The sequence below is a fragment of the Pezoporus wallicus genome, unplaced genomic scaffold (genome assembly GCF_028554395.1).
Source record: "Pezoporus wallicus isolate ANWC-B61680 ecotype Strahan unplaced genomic scaffold, APGP_CSIRO_Pwel_v1 contig_8723, whole genome shotgun sequence".
NCBI lineage: Eukaryota > Metazoa > Chordata > Aves > Psittaciformes > Psittacidae > Pezoporus > Pezoporus wallicus.
The window spans coordinates 377132-392830 of NW_026635404.1; the positions used below are offsets into that span (position 1 = coordinate 377132).

General features: G+C 45.1%; 1 protein-coding gene across 1 annotated transcript in view; it reads right to left on the minus strand.

Annotated features, from left to right (window-relative positions):
- Nucleotides 1–3013: 3013 nt before the first annotated feature.
- LOC130606904 (uncharacterized) overlaps nucleotides 3014–15699 on the minus strand; it is a 41355-nt gene continuing 28669 nt past the window's right edge. Inside the window, exons 49-76 of the mRNA XM_057423526.1 lie at nucleotides 15562–15680; nucleotides 15317–15466; nucleotides 14503–14673; nucleotides 13602–13911; nucleotides 13371–13444; nucleotides 12240–12327; nucleotides 12031–12148; nucleotides 11594–11717; nucleotides 10868–11004; nucleotides 10521–10776; nucleotides 9247–9489; nucleotides 8856–9032; nucleotides 8557–8702; nucleotides 8380–8470; nucleotides 7903–8292; nucleotides 7630–7756; nucleotides 7348–7466; nucleotides 6700–6896; nucleotides 6213–6396; nucleotides 5961–6126; nucleotides 5664–5788; nucleotides 5198–5506; nucleotides 4895–5098; nucleotides 4500–4625; nucleotides 4234–4404; nucleotides 4043–4147; nucleotides 3817–3912; nucleotides 3014–3225 (exon numbers count right to left, since the gene is read on the minus strand). Of these exons, the coding sequence (XP_057279509.1) occupies nucleotides 3070–3225; nucleotides 3817–3912; nucleotides 4043–4147; nucleotides 4234–4404; nucleotides 4500–4625; nucleotides 4895–5098; nucleotides 5198–5506; nucleotides 5664–5788; nucleotides 5961–6126; nucleotides 6213–6396; nucleotides 6700–6896; nucleotides 7348–7466; nucleotides 7630–7756; nucleotides 7903–8292; nucleotides 8380–8470; nucleotides 8557–8702; nucleotides 8856–9032; nucleotides 9247–9489; nucleotides 10521–10776; nucleotides 10868–11004; nucleotides 11594–11717; nucleotides 12031–12148; nucleotides 12240–12327; nucleotides 13371–13444; nucleotides 13602–13911; nucleotides 14503–14673; nucleotides 15317–15466; nucleotides 15562–15680 (4679 nt within the window). The 3' untranslated portion in view covers nucleotides 3014–3069. The remainder of the gene's footprint in view (nucleotides 3226–3816; nucleotides 3913–4042; nucleotides 4148–4233; nucleotides 4405–4499; nucleotides 4626–4894; nucleotides 5099–5197; nucleotides 5507–5663; nucleotides 5789–5960; nucleotides 6127–6212; nucleotides 6397–6699; nucleotides 6897–7347; nucleotides 7467–7629; nucleotides 7757–7902; nucleotides 8293–8379; nucleotides 8471–8556; nucleotides 8703–8855; nucleotides 9033–9246; nucleotides 9490–10520; nucleotides 10777–10867; nucleotides 11005–11593; nucleotides 11718–12030; nucleotides 12149–12239; nucleotides 12328–13370; nucleotides 13445–13601; nucleotides 13912–14502; nucleotides 14674–15316; nucleotides 15467–15561; nucleotides 15681–15699) is intronic.

A 15699-nucleotide genomic window follows, 5' to 3' on the forward strand; every position in this document is an offset into this window, starting at 1 on the left:
AATGAGCATGTCAGTACTCTGCCCCGCACTGCCTTGCACGTTTGCAAACCTTGGACTTTGCTTATTAGCGCCCCAGACTGAGACCTTTATGTATCTTGAATCATGTATTCCCATCAGTATTGTCATTGTCTTCCAAAGGGCTGCCCAGGTAAGTAGAATAAGACAACGAACTTCTTTTCTCTCTTTCATGAGAAGGATGGGATCTTTTTCAGCTAGAAGTTTCATCTGGGCTTTGAATAGTCATGAAGAGCTGAAATTATAAATCTGATGTGTCAAAATTCACTGAATAAAAGTTTCTTTTTGCAGGTCAGGAATGTTGGAACTAGATGACCTTAAGGTCCTTTCCAACCCTAATCATTCTGTGATTTTCAGTTAATGCTATTCTGTCAATGAAACAGCATTTATTTACTTTGGAGGCACATAATTGCCGTCTAGATTATTATAACTCTAAGAGTCTTTGCAATCCATGCAGCTCTACTGGAGTACACCAGCTGCATCTATCCTATATTCATATTTATGGTAAATATGAACCACTTTTTTTCAAGGTCAGTAACCTTTGCATTACTTACCAACTAGTAGGCAGTCTGACTGCATGGGGTGTTTATACAAGCTGATTCTAATCTTCAAGATATGTCATCAAATTATAAATACATGAGGAATTAAATGTGATCTCATTTATGCGAATGAATGAGAGATATTTCCTCAATGCAAATAAGGAACATTTCCAGATTCAAAGAAACTAAACAAAGAATTAGGACATAATAGTTACTCTTTGAAGTTTTCTGGACAGATGCAGACGAATGACATATGCAGGTTGAGGTGCTGCTGTTAAACCCAGTCACCACCATAAATGTTCAGCACATTAATCATAAATGTAGTTTAATATTTCACTTAAAAAAAACCTTGAACTCCTATTATAATTATAGAGTACTCATCTCCTATTCAGAGAAATTATCAGATCAAACATGTAAAGTCTTTGCAAAATTTCATTGCAAAATACCCATGGAGTTAGAAACACTTGTTCATGCTTTTACTGAGCCACAGTTGCAACACACTGACCTCCAAGTTAAGCTTTTTGGATCATCTGTCTGTTCCTTTAAAGAAATATGTGTAGTAAAACAAAATCTTTCTGCTTCCTTTCATGTTTTGACAACAAAGGTTTTGTCTGGAATGAATGAAGTGTGGGAAGGGAGAGAGGAGAGAGGTTGTTTCTCTTCTTTGATGCCCAGATACTGCTGGCATTGATGCAGCTTTCACAGCTTCACCCATAAAGATGGTCTCTCTCAAGAGCATCACTTAAGGTGACGCAGGAGTCAGCACAGGGTGTCATCTTTTCCTTTAATATATTTAGCTGTTGCCCAGCAAACTACTTCCATATTTAGAACATGGGAGGATTCCTTGGGTCTGAACCTCAGCATGTTTGTGAGGAGGAGGACCTCCTAATCCTGCAAACACGCTGACAGCTGTGGTCAGTGCAAAAGGTTTTCTTCCTGCTGCCTCCTCTACAGCTCCCCTCCTGCAACTCCAACCCCAGCTCCTTTCCCCAGCAAGTTCACAGCTTCTTGAAGTACTCCCTGGAAATGCAGCAGTGTAGAGCTAGCCAGGAACCTGGAGAGACCCATAAGTGTCCCTGTAGTGTGAGAGATGACTTTCATTTACCATTCCTGACATCTGGCTGTAGAATCTGCCCTGAGCAGCTATGTGATGCAGAATGCTCCAGTGCTGCCAGAATGGCTGTTCCGTATTTTAAGTACTACTTGCCTTGCAGGAAGCAGGCTGTCATTTAAGAATTCACATCAGCACACATTATGTTGATGACTTCTTTCTGTTTTATCCAGCCAGGATGCACTTAGTATCTGCATTACAACTCATCCATTGATGGAAGAGTCAGACAGGTAGGATGTTTGGGTTGTTTTATCTCAGTGAAGTTCTAGGTGCTGTGGTTTCTTTAAAGCTGTAATGTTTCCAGGATTATTCACACTTCAAGTCGTATCTTCATGATCAAAAGTAGTTCTTTTACCTTTTTGTATTTACATAACTACACATTATTCTTTGACGCAAAAGCTCATTATAGAATTATATTGATATTTCAGTGATAGAAAACACTATACCATACTGCAGCAGTCTGCTGCAGCTAGCAGCTAGTTTTGCTAGCTCCACACATTGTGTTGGCTGGGGTTTATCCCATAGTGAGTCCTCTTGTTCACACTTACTTCTACCAATCTGCTCATCAGTCTCCATTTAATTTACAACAGATGCATTATGTCTTGATTTTGGCTATTCTGTCTAACAGAATTTTGGCTATTCTCTTTCCAAGAGAAAGTAACGAACCGCAATGTCTTCTTAACCAAATACATTGCTTGTTTTGCTTTAGAACTAACTATTAATAACATCTTCTATAAAAAAAGATTTACCTGATCTTTAGTTTTGCCCAATAAAAAGCCACTTTCTACAGTTCATGGCCTTCACCTGCCTTGTTCAAAGGAGGCAGCACCTCAGTTCTTCCATAAGTTACTCCATGAGGTCTCAGAGACATTCAGATGGGTTTGGGACTCCATTTTTTCCTTTTTAATGGGAGGACTTGCCTCTAAATCCAGCTTGCTGAAATGTGAATGGGACCAGCAAAGAGACCCTTTGTGTACTGCACCCATTCAGAAAAAGAACTCCTGAAGGTAGAAATACATTTCTGTGCTAGGACAGACAAGATACTTCTCCTGCCTTTGTCAAGAACGGAACCTTTTCCAAGTATGGGAATTAAATCAGTGTTATTTCCTACCTAGTAATGTAATAAGATAGTGGAGAAATACTAGAGATGGAAAAATTAAGAATCTACTGCTATCTAAGGGTTACATGAAATGAAATGTTTTGTTGGTAAATGCCTCAGACTTATGCAATTGCCGAATGGAATTGAAACAGGCAAAAGCACTGCTTCTGCTGTATATGCAGAAAAATCTATGGTCTTTATTCACTAGACATTGACATTGCTACAAAGACTAATTACAGGAGAAAGCGACCGAGAGGTTCACATTTTGTGCAGCCTCCAGGTCACTTTGCTGCCTCATGAGAGCCTCACTCTTCCTCTTCTATCTTCTTGCCATGAAACTCCCGGCTCTTCACTCGGAGCTTGTTGACCTGGGACTCTGCAATGTCAGCCCGCTCCTCAGCTTCCTCCAGCTCGTGCTGGATCTTGCGGAACTTGGAGAGGTTGACATTGGACAGCTCCTCCTGTGCGGGGAGAGGGAGCTGGTGGTGAGCAGCCCAGAGCAGGGGTTCCCTGCACCTCAGCCTTGAAAGGCTACAGCTGTTCCCTGGGGAAGGCACAAACTTCCATCCTCCACCCACTACACAAAAGCACCACACAGACCTCCTCATCCTCCCTTATTCAGGATCTCACTGTGACAAGCTTCACCAGCACCATGTCACAGCTGAGGAGAAATCTCATTACTTGAATTTGAGATTTATGTACTAATCCTCCCACTACTTCATGCACAAAGTGTGACATTTCAGCTTGAAGAAGAACCTAACACCTTCTGCTGTTGATTACTAGCAGAGTCATGAACTCTCAGTCAGTTGTGGCCCCTGGAATTGTTTAGTCTGATCTACTGTGTAACACAGGCTGCAGAACTTCCCTCAGTTCATCCCTCACTACTCCAGGGTGCCCAGAAATCAGAAAGACCTCCTGACAGGAAACCAAATGGCATGGCCAAGACTGGCGTGTCTTGGCAGCTTCTTTCATACCCCTATCCTGGTAGTCACAATCATGGCAATGAGCCTGCTGCCCCAGTGGAAGGTGCCTGTTCTTCAGGCAATACTTACAGCCTCCTCTGCTTGTCTCTTGTAGGATTTCACTTTCATTTGCAGCTTGTCCACCAGATCCTGCAGCCTCAGAATATTCTTCCGGTCTTCCTCAGTCTAGAGTGGTTGGTAAGCAGGAAAGAGAATGAATTATTCATTCTTCATCATGTGAGCTAAAGAATTCCCCTAGGGGATGGTGTGTACAAAATGGGACTTGCTGTGAGAGCAAGGACACCACCTGCCTTACCTGGTAGGTCAGCTCCTTCACCCTCCTCTCATACTTGCGCACACCCTTCACGGCTTCAGCGCTGCGCTTCTGCTCAGCATCAACCTCCCCTTCCAGCTCCCGCACCTGCAATCACAAGCCCATCTTTGGAGCTTCCCTGCTATCTCTCCAAGGCACATGCTCACTCTTGCACAAACACCAGCCCTACGCACTCTGGCCTCCAGCTTCTGGATTTGCTTCTTGCCTCCCTTCAGTGCCAACTGCTCAGCCTCATCCAGACGGAGCTGCAGGTCCTTCACCGTCTGGTCCAGGTTCTTCTTCATCCTCTCCAGGTGGGCGCTGGTGTCCTGCTCCTTCTTCAGCTCTTCTGCCATCATGGCCGCCTGAGGAGAGCAAAGGGTCAAAGCCATTTTGGGGCTGGAGACATTTTTGGGGAGAATACATCCACCATCAGCAATGAAAGGAGCCCCCAACTCACATCTGTGATGGCCTTCTTGGCCTTCTCTTCAGCATTGCGGGCTTCCTGGATGGTATCTTCCATCTCACCCTGAATTTGCACAATGTCTGTTTCTAGCTTCTTCTTGGTGTTGATCAAGCTGGTGTTCTGTAGCACAGAAAAGACACAAGTTGTACTTTTAGAACTAATGCCTCCATATCACTTGCTTAACGTGCAATTATTGTTTAGGAAAGTCTTTAATGCATGAGTCATCTTTGGAGCCATAGCACCAAACAGCACCAGCAGGTGGCTGGCTGCAAACGCTTTAACACAGCATGTTGCTTTAAGAGATTGCATAGTAATCACTTTCAATGTCTAGCGACCACATTCTGAGCTGACCCTTGCTGATGGGATTAATTTCCAGCAGAGTGCCTGACCTGGGTATGGAGGAGCTGCACACGTTCAGTGGCATCCAGAAGCTCCTGCTCAGCCAATTTCCTGGACCGCTCCGTCTGCTCCAGGGCTGCCCGTAGCTCCTCAACTTCAGCCTGCAACAAGTTTGCTCTGCGCTCCACCATGGCCACCTGCTCCTTCAGGTCCTCCTGTGTCCTCAGAGCATCATCCAAGTGTATTTGAGTATCCTGTAAAAGAGGCAACAGAAATTACGAGGTGGAAGTGTGAGCTTGGGTGTCAAGAATGTCAGGGATGTCATATCTCTTTTGTAGCATTGCTGAACGAACCTTGAGCACTCCCTGAGTGTTTCTCAGGTTCTTCTGTGCCTCAGCAGCCACTCGGTTGGCATGGCTGAGCTGGATCTCCATTTCATTCAGGTCTCCCTCCATCTTCTTCTTCAGACGCAGGGCTTCATTCCTGCTCCTGATCTCAGCATCCAGGGTGCTCTGCATGGACTCCACAATTCTGAGGTGGTTTCTCTTCAGCTGGTCAATTTCCTCATCTTTCTCTGCTACCTTCCTGTCAATCTCAGACTTGACCTGGTTGAGCTCAAGCTGGAGACGCAGGATCTTCCCCTCTTCATGTTCTAGGGAGGCCTGGACAAGTCAGCAGGAACAGTGACTTAACTGCTGCTTCTTTTCTAAGTAATATTTTTCGCAGCACTTCACAAATGAAAGCTTGCGTTCCTGCCATCTCTGCAGATAACTGTTACCATACGCTCAAACTGGACACAATTATTAGCTCTGTGTGTACCTCAGCTTCCTCCAGTGAGGCTTGGAGCTCAGATTTCTCCTGCTCAATCTGCTTCTTGACTTTCTCCAGCTCATGAATCGCTTTCCCTCCCTCAGCAATCTGCTCCGTGAGGTCAGAAATCTCCTCTGTGGGAACAAGGACCAATGGCATGGTCGGGCACAGAGCAGAATGGGAAGGGCCCTCACACACCAACATGACAGGCACCTTTGCCCACGTGCAGGCACAGACCCATGTGAAGCGGTGGGTACTGGTGGGTGCTGAGAAAGCCCTGCCAGGAGCAGAGGGCCAGGCACTTACGCTGCAAGTTCTTGTTCTCGCGCTTCAGCGTTTCCAGGTGGTCCAAGGACTCCTCATAGGCATTCTTCATCTTAAACAGCTCCGTGCTGAGAGAGCGGGCCTCCTTCTGGGAGGCTTCCAGCTCAGCCTGTGTTTCCTCATACTTCTGCTTCCATTCTGCCAGGATCTGTAGAGAAAGGGGGTGTCAGTATGGATGTGACAATCAGGACAGGATGCTCCGTTCATGATTCCCCAGTCTGGAGCCCAAAAGACCTTGTCAAAGTTCTTCTGCTTCTTATCCAGAGCTGCACAGGCAGCATTTGATCTCTCCACATCAATCATCAGGTCCTCCACTTCATTCTGCAGCCTCTGCTTTGTCTTTTCTAGGGAGGCACATTTGGCATTGACAGCTTCAACATGTTCCTCTGCATCCTGCAGGCGCTGTGCCAGCTTCTTCCTGCAATGCGGTAAGTACAGCTGCAGGTTAGAGGTAAAGGGTTTGACACAGCTGTGTCCCAGCACCTACTGATTATTAGGCCTGTCTTAACCATTCTAGCCATGAAAAAAACATTTCTCCTTCCAAACTTTTCCACAGGACACTTTTTCTCTCTCTCTCTCTTTCTCTCTCTGCCCTCTATCACAAAGACACTACATGCCAGCCTTTTTTTCCTCCCTTGTCCAAACCCAGTTTCAGAGACTTTCATCTCCCTGCAGAGTCCCAGTGTTCTCCAGTTCTCTCTATATCCCACTTGCCACGTACTTGGCCTCCTCCAGCTCCTCCGTGCGCTGAATAGCGTCCGTCTCGTATTTGGTTCTCCACTGGGCCACTTCGCTGTTGGCCTTGGACAGGGCACGCTGCAGCTCCCCCTTGGCTTCCTGCTCCTCCTCATACTGTTCCCGGAGCAAGTCACAGTCATGACGAGCAGACTGCAAGGCGTGGGCCAGTGCGTTCTTGGCCTGTGGGGAATTGGGCTTTGTAACTGGAATGTCCCTTGACAGTGAAATTGAGAGTGAAATTAGAACACAATTCTAATAAGGCAATGCAAAGCTGCCAGCTGATGAAGCCTACAGTGATATGGTCAGGAGGATCAGCATGTGTCAGTGAGAGTTACTCTGGGGACAGAAAACTGCTGTTTCTGTAAATGTTTAGACCTAAGACAGGACGACTCCTGTCTTACAGACTATCGTCAGAACCTCACGAGAGCCTTGTGGATGACTTCCTCCAGCATCAAAATCATTATGCTTCAATCCCTCTCTAGCTTAGGGGTTGAGGTATATTCATTACTGGTGTTCCCTCTGGTATTCCATGTGTTTGGAGAAAGAATACTGAACCAGTCTTGGATCAGACAGCGTTCTCCAGATGCTTCTGAGGGTGATGAAGTTTGTGGACACACGGGTACTTCCATACCTTAATTTCTTCCTCTAGATGCCTCTTGAGTTCCTCAATCTGTTGGGTAAATCCTTGTTTGCCCCTGGACAGCTGAGAAATCAGGGAATCTTTTTCCTCCACTTGGCGTGAATATTCACCTTGGAAGGGTGAATTGAAAGAAGGTAACTGGAGTGTTCGCAACAGGACAGTTTCTGACTGTGAACCCATGTGACCAAGAGCGGCCTGAGAGCTAACACCAGTTGTCACATCTCACCCCTTGATGTCCTCCCATTGTACCTCAGGAATGAAGATGCCCCTTACCTGATTCTGTCTGCAGCCGAGCTCTTTGAGTATTGAGGTCATTGATCATGCGCTGGTTCTGCTCCTCCTTAGTTTTAAGCTCGCTCAGCTGGTCTTCCAGGGTGCGGCACATCTTCTCCAGATTTGCCTAGAGAGGAAACACAAAGAGGGACCGGTGCTGAACACCTGGACTCTTCCTGATTCTCACAGTAGGTAACATTTTTTCATGAGAATGTCATGGTAGAAGCAGCCTACACCTTGTCACTGTGAGCATGTTCTACTGCAATTGTGTACCTTGGCTTTGGAGACGGACTCCATGTTACTGGCCAGGTCGTCGATCTCCATCTTCAGCTCGCTCTTCTCCTTCTCCAGCTTCTGCTTCACTCGCTGCAGGTTGTCGATCTGCTCCCCAAGCTCAGCGGTGCTGTCCGCGTGCTTCTTGCGCAGGGCAGCAGCCGTGGCTTCGTGCTGCAGCGTGGCCTCTTCGAGGTCACGACGCATCTTCTGGAACTCGGCCTCACGCTTCTTGTTCATCTCGATCTGAGCTGCTGTAGCCCCTCCTGCTTCTTCCAGGCGCTCGCTGATCTCCTCCAGCTCCCTCGAGAGGTCAGACCGATGCTTCTCTGCTTTTGCCCGAGAGGTTCGCTCTGCCTCAATTTCCTCCTCCAGTTCCTCAATACGAGCCTGGAGAACATCAGGGACCATTCACACCCGTGCCCTCCTCTTACCTGACCTGAGGTTTTGTGAGAGGGGCAAGGAACAGAGACTTGCCTGCAGCTCCTTGATCTTCTTCTGTAATTGCATACCCAGGGCTTGTTCATCCTCAATTTTGCTCTGGATCTGGCTGATTTCAAAGTCTTTCCTTTGGGCAAAGAAAACCGTGTTGGAGCTGAAAGAAAAAAGACAAGCACAGCAGACCAGCACCCACATGCCCCACACCACACTTACTTCTTGAGTTTCTCATCCAGCTGCTGCTTATCGTTTTCCAAATCCATGATGCTGTCCTGGGCCAGCTTCAGGTCCCCTTCGAGTTTCCTCTTGGCTCTCTCAAGGTCCATGCGCAGTTTCTTCTCTTGCTCCAGGGACCCTTCAAGCTAAAGGAAAGACCATCAGTGTTCTGTTGGTAGTGTCTGACTGTAACAGCTTTAATCTCATATACATCTTTACCCTTCCAGCTAAAACAAACAAGGCCATTAGTACCCTGCTGGCTATTCTTTCCCTTTTCATTTAACTACACAGTTGCTTACATCATCCACTTGTTGCTCCAGCTTGGTCTTAGCCTTGGTCAGAGTATTGACTTTGTCTTCCTCTACTTGCAAGTCATCCAGTGTCTGCTGATGGGCCTCTTGGAGGGCTTTCTTCTCTTTTGTCAGCTTGGCAATAGTCTCATCCAGGGCTGCCATCTCCTCTGTGAGGTTTTTCACCTAGTGATTAGGAGAAAACAGTCTGTAAAAGACCTGACTGCTAGCACAGGGACCTTTTCACTTTGCAGTGTTTAGCCATGAGTGTGTTTCTCATTTGGGTTGCCTTGCTGTGATGCTACTGGTATGTTCCATACTTAGCTTTGTTCTGAGGCTACCAGGAAGATGTGGGAAGCGCCTGTCCCTTCAGCCCTTTCGTGTCTCCCCATGAGTGTACCTTGTTTTCAGTGGCATGCTTTTCCTTCTCCACTTTGGCCAATGTTAACTCAAGGTCATCAATATCTTTCTTCAGCTCTGAACATTCATCCTCCAGTTTTCTCTTCTTGGCTGTCAGCTCCGCATTCAGTTCCTCCTCATCCTCAGCCCTTTCAGTCACCTCCTTAATTTTGGCTTCCAGCTGGATTTTGGTTTTGATGAGCTGGTCACATCTCTCCTCAGCATCAGCCAAACTGTCTGCTTCCTGGTGGGGAGACACAGGTTTTTGTGGGTTGTAATGTTTCACCCCTTTGTCTTTTCTATTGCTAAGTAGACATGTGTTAAAATGGGGGCTGAACCTGGCCTCCAACTTCAGCAAGTGGAAGATCTTTCCTGGAGGCCACTGGGAAACCTTGTCATCTGGTAACAACATTGATTCCAAATCTTTTGGGTCTCTGAAAAATGCCTCACATAAAGGGTAACTATGAGAATATCTCACAGCTACTGCACTTATAGGCAGAAGTACAGAGTGGTCACTTCAAATAATCTTTTCAGCAGGAGCAAGGTCTTAGTGTGTTTTTTCCTGACAGAAATGTATTTTGTAGTTTTTTCTTTTCGATTGTCTCATCATGAACCTTGCAATATTTCAGATGTAATGGCTTTTCCAATTTTGAGAATAACTCCACTAAACTGAAAGTAACTAAATTTAGTTGAGAAATACATTCATCAGTTTTCTACATGCATTAAAAGCACTGCAAGACCAATAGAGTTCTTGCCTTTTCTATCAGCTTGCCTTGTACCTTACTTTTACTCCACACCTAGCATTTCCAGTGCTTTCAGTTTGATTACTTCATTTGCTGTTAAGAACTTGCCTTTTCCTAACTGAGTCTGAATGAGAAGTAGCAATGCTTCCAAAAGCAATAGAGGCTTTCTGGTGTAGCTCTAAGTAGGAAAACTTATGTTTGCCTTTAGACAGATACACTGTTTTGAAAGTTGAGTTACATGGAGATACTTCCCTTCCAGTGGAGATATTTCTGCTCTGGATTACATGCTGGAAAGTGCTACCTGGATCTTTCCTCAGATAGCAGGAATGCCGAGTTTCATGTGGAGCTGCTATGAGTCTCAACATGCCCCTGCCAGTGCCAATTTACTCCACATCAGAGTGCCTTACAGTGTGTGATTTAGACTGTTTCCTACTGCACGTTAGTCAGCTCTCTGCAAGTCTCTGCTTAGGGTCAGCAGCATTCTCAGTGTGTGTCATTCTTTTCCTCAGGACAAGTGAATAGCGATACTTACTGCCTGTACTTGGAGCTGCAGGTCATTTTTCTCCTGCAGCAGGGCCACCATTTTTTCTTCCAGCTCCTTCCTCTTTGCCTCAGACTTTTCAAGTTCCTCCTTCGTTTTCTCAAACTCTTGTTTCATGTTGGCCATCTCTTTCTCAGATTCTGCACTCTTTAGCAAGGGCTTGATCTTAAAGAACAGCTTCATCCAAGGCCAGTGCTTCACATTCATGAATGACCTGACATTGTACTGAATGCAGAAGATGGATTCCCTGAAATGACATTCACATGGCTCTTGCATAGCTTTGTTGTGACAAATTAGGCACGTTCCACGAGAACAAACTCAATATGAGAAATGTCTACCTCCTCTCCACCATTTTCCGGTACTCCACCCTCATGAGGAAGCCCCTGCACCTGGCTTGTGTCATGGTCATAATTTCTGCCAGCTTGTCATCTCTCATCTCCTCCAGGAGTCCCAGCAACCCAGCTTTGAAGAACACCTTAAGACAGGAAATGTTACAGCATGTCATTGTATAGTAGTACAGAATAGTGGCACAGAGGCTTTCAGGTTCCTGGTAGATCTTAATATTAGGGCATGGGCAGCCTCAGCTTGGGCCCACTCCCAAACAGTAAGCATTTAGTCCCAATCTGAGCTATGTGGTATGAGTTCTGGTTTCCAGATCAGCCATAGCCATAGCCACAGCCACACCTATGCCTGGTCATGGACCCCACTAAGATTTACCATGATGTGCAAACTCTCTTCCTCGCTTGATGTTAGATTATTCCAGTTGCTGTAAGTATTTCCAGAATTAATGAGTAGAGCCTGGGCCTTGTTAGCCTATCTATATCTGACTCTTGCCAACCTAGAAAATCAGGCTTTATGGCTTCACCTCAGACCTTTATTGTCACAAACCTCCCTGATGATCTGGAATCTTGGTTGCATGTGACTACCGTTACAGGGTCTTCCCCATTGGCTTTGCTTGAGTACTGAGGGTTTGGGCCCCTACACTGCCAGATGCGTTCTTTTCTTGTGCTCCCTCCCCCTGGCAGAGCTCCCTGACAAACTTTTAACAAAAGCCTGGTTCCTACCTTGGTGTGACCAAATCTGTACTGGGTGTGGTCCACATCAATGGAACCAAGGAGCTTCTCTGAAGCCTTCTTGCTGTCCATGAACTGTCCATCTGGAATAGCACTGGCATTGAGCACTCTGTATCTGCAGAAGAAAACAGAACATGGAGAAATGCCTGTCAACAAAACTGCCAGTCTGATTAAACCCCACAGCCTTCTCACAGAACCAGTCTCATTCCTGCAGACAGTTCACCATTTCACAACAGGATAGGGTGAGTGTTTTCACTATTAAGTTCCAGAGAATCCTGATCTCATCAATGTCATATCAACATCAACTGGCAGTGAAAAAATTTCATATTGCTGCTCAGTACCAATTTAAAGCATAATGTTTTGAGTGTATCATGATACTCAGGGCTCTTCAGCTGGTCTGAATGGGCAAAAATGTGGAGCACTCTTACCTTTGTTTGAAGTCAGCATACAGGACTCTGCTGGGAAATCCTTTCCTGCAAATCCTGATGCCTTCCAGCACACCGTTACAGCGCAGCTGATGCAACACCAGTTCATGTTCCATGGCACCTAACAATGACCACCATTAGCGACTACCCAACTGTTTCACACTCAGAAGAGCTTCTGCTGCTCATGCTTCTCTCCTGTTGGATCCCCTTACCAGGTGTTTTTGTTTCATTTGGGATGATGCATCGTACAAAATGGGGGTGAGTGCTTCTCAGGTTAGCCATCAGCTTGTTTAAGTTCTCCTGTGAGATCATGAAGTTTGTATTATTAAGAGTATAGCATTGGAAGCTTGACAGTGGATATATCAAGCTATTTCAGGATGCAGACCTGTCTTCTCTAAAGCATCTTGCAATACTCCCAAAAGGATACTTTAAATTTTTGGCTGTAAAATTTTTCTGTAGAGTAATGGTTAGTGTCACTTTAGCTTGATCTCCTTATGCAAATATACAGCTGACATTTCCCAGCTTTCATTCCAGCTGGTATTTCTTGTGATATTTAGTTGGGCATTTTAAGTGGTTGATATGTACTCTTTGTTACATGTGACTAGTGTCTTATCTGGCACTTATTTAAGTTTTTTTTATAAATGGGCAGACTGTTTTTAAAGCCCATATAATCTGACATTTTTAGTAGTAATTCAGTCTCCCTAAATATCTCCACCTCAGTCAAATGGTAACCTTCAAAACCTAACTGAAAAATCACGTCAAAAATCATTGATTTGTTGTCATTTAACAGCCACTCTTTTTCCCCTCTGAAATTAAAACACTGCCTTAAAATCTACCATTCTCAAGGAAACTTTCTTAGCTTATGATGTCTAATCTATTATTTTTAAACTCTACAATGTGTACATGCTGAAAATCTTCATAGATATGTAAAACATGTATAGAAAATAGCTCTGAATTCTCCAGGGAAGGTTTTAAGGAAGTTGAGCTGTTGTGGTATTTACTCCCAGTATGAGTAGGTGAACTTCAGCCCCTGGAGTTTTTCATTGAATATACAGAGAAAGTGACAGCAAGAGAAAGACAAGTGGAAGAATTCAGGAAAATATAAAAATCGATTTCTATAACTAGATGGAAAAGAAGTGCTTAACACAATTGCCAAGCAAATTCCAGGAGGCTGACAATGTAATTCTGTCTCCTGAAATAAAAGAAAGTTCATACACATATTGGGGTAGAAGTTTTGTGGCATTCTAACAGCCTAATTCTCCTATTTCCAAAACTGAAATAGACTTTTCAGATTCAGAGTAAAAGATTTCCATCTTCAAAGACAAAATGAATTCTGTACATACCCGGAAAAGAGCTGAGACAGTCTGGAAAGAAGAGCCCTTCTTCTTGCCACCCTTCTTGCCACCACCACCAGCATCTGCAAAAGGAAGAACAACAACAAAAAAATAATAAAAAATGGATTGTGCATACTGGAAACTACAGAATGCAAAACAGCATTGAATGTTCAGTGTTCACTGCCTTAATTCCATGTCAGCATTGTCTCATAATGAATGTACAATTTTCACAAAGCTGACCTGCATCTGCTCCACCATAGCTGGCAAAGAGTAAGGCCAGTGTCTTCAGGGATGACTTCTGGTACAACCCGATGACTGTTTCATTCAGAGGGTCTTTGTTCTTCTCAAGCCAGCCACTGATGTTGTAGTCCACCGTGCCAGCATAGTGTACCAGTGAGAAATGGGCCTCAGCCTTGCCTTTGGCAGGCTTTGGCTTCTGGAAGTTGTTGGACTTGCCCAGGTGCTGGTCATAGAGCTTGTTCTTGAAAGAGGTGTCAGTTGCCTTGGGGAACATGCACTCCTCTTCCAGGATGGAGAAGATGCCCATGGGCTGGAAAGTACCACAAGCAGTGACAGAGAGAAATTGTAATGATGTGAAGCATGTTCTATGAATATCAAAGGTGTGAGCATGTAGCTGGTAGCATCTCAGCCTGGATAAGGGCCTATGATTGTTAGGAGTTGTTCTCATCCAGGAAGCTTATTTCTGCCTTCCCTTGCCTTCCTGCAGCCTGTTTTCATGGAACTGGTAAGAACATCAGTTCAGGTTAGAACTGGAAGTAGAAATGGAGGGAGAAGTGGTATACAGGAAAACTATTGGGACAATAGCCACAAGAGGTGCTGAATTTGGTTGTGGAGGAGTCCCAGTTTGAGTCTTCAGAGGAGAAAGGAAAGGGGAGCAATTCCAGTTTGTTTTAAGAAAGTCTGTTGGTGGGAATCCAGGCTACACTTTCCATGCCTGAAAACCAGGCAATGCAGGATTGATGGCACAGGTTTGCGTTTCCCAATTTCTATTCCCCAGATGAAAATACATTTCAGTGCAAACTATTTTGTTTACATGACACTGAATGTCTGGCTGTGAGGTCTTTCTGAGCTGAAACCACAGAATTCCAATATACATTGCACACTTGTATGGAAAAGGTACCTTCTCAATGAGCTCAATGCAGGCAGCCAGGTCCATCCCAAAGTCAATGAACTCCCATTCAATTCCTTCCTTCTTGTACTCCTCTTGCTCCAGCACAAACATGTGGTGGTTGAAGAACTGTTGCAGTTTCTCATTGGTGAAGTTGATGCACAGCTGCTCAAAGCTGTTGAACTGCCCAAAGCAAGGAGAGGAACACAGGTTCTCAACATGTGGCAAACACCAAAAATGTTTGCTAGCATAATCCTAGTGCTGTTTGAAGTTCCCCACATGAAACACCACTCCTAACTGTTACAGCATGTGTTTCCTTCTGTAACCTTAGCTGCATCTTCGTGTAGGTGTCTCAGCTCTCTGACCACCCAGCCAAGCATTTCTCTGCCCTTAGATCAACAACCTGGAGGTTTCTCTGCTGCGGCACAGACGTCCTAGCACCATCACTGCTTTCACAGCAGAGGAAACATGCTGTGAACTTTCCCAAAGCACTACTCTTTCCATAGCTTTTCCACACTTTTGGCCCACATCTGTGTGAGCCTGAGTCCTAGAGCTGTCTCTTTTTTTGCAGAGACAAAAACCTTTGCAAGCTCAAGGGTCTCTGAGATCATTTGTCAGAAAGCAGAGCTTTCTTCTATCTGATGGTAACGTTAGAATCCAAGTGCTGGGTAAATCCAGTTGAGGGTACTACTGTGACAGTGAAGTGGGAAGGGTTTCTAGAAAACTGCAGATGAGAATAAGCTTCTGATTCCTTTTAAAAAAGAAGTGTGTTTCTGAGTCCTCATGACTCCTCCCTTGACTATGGTGCCAAATCCTTGTTTCTTACATCAAAGATTTCAAAGCCAGCAATGTCCAGGACACCAATGAAGTACTGTCTGGGCTGCTTGGTATCCAGCTGTTGGTTGATACGAACAACCATCCACAAGAACATCTTCTCAAAGACAGCTTTTGCCAGGGCACCAACTGCATTGTTCACCTACAGCAGAAAAGAAAGGACAGGAGTTACCCCCCAGTATCAATGAAGAATGCTTAAATATTTTTGAAGCCATTTTCAAACTATCCTCTATTTACCTGCTCAACAGTTTGACCTTTGGTCACGTATTCGTTCCCGACCTTGACTCTGGGGTAACACAGGGCTTTGAGCAACTCAGCTGAATTAAGTCCCATAAGGTAGGCAGCCTTGTCAGCCACTACAGGAGGAGAGAGATA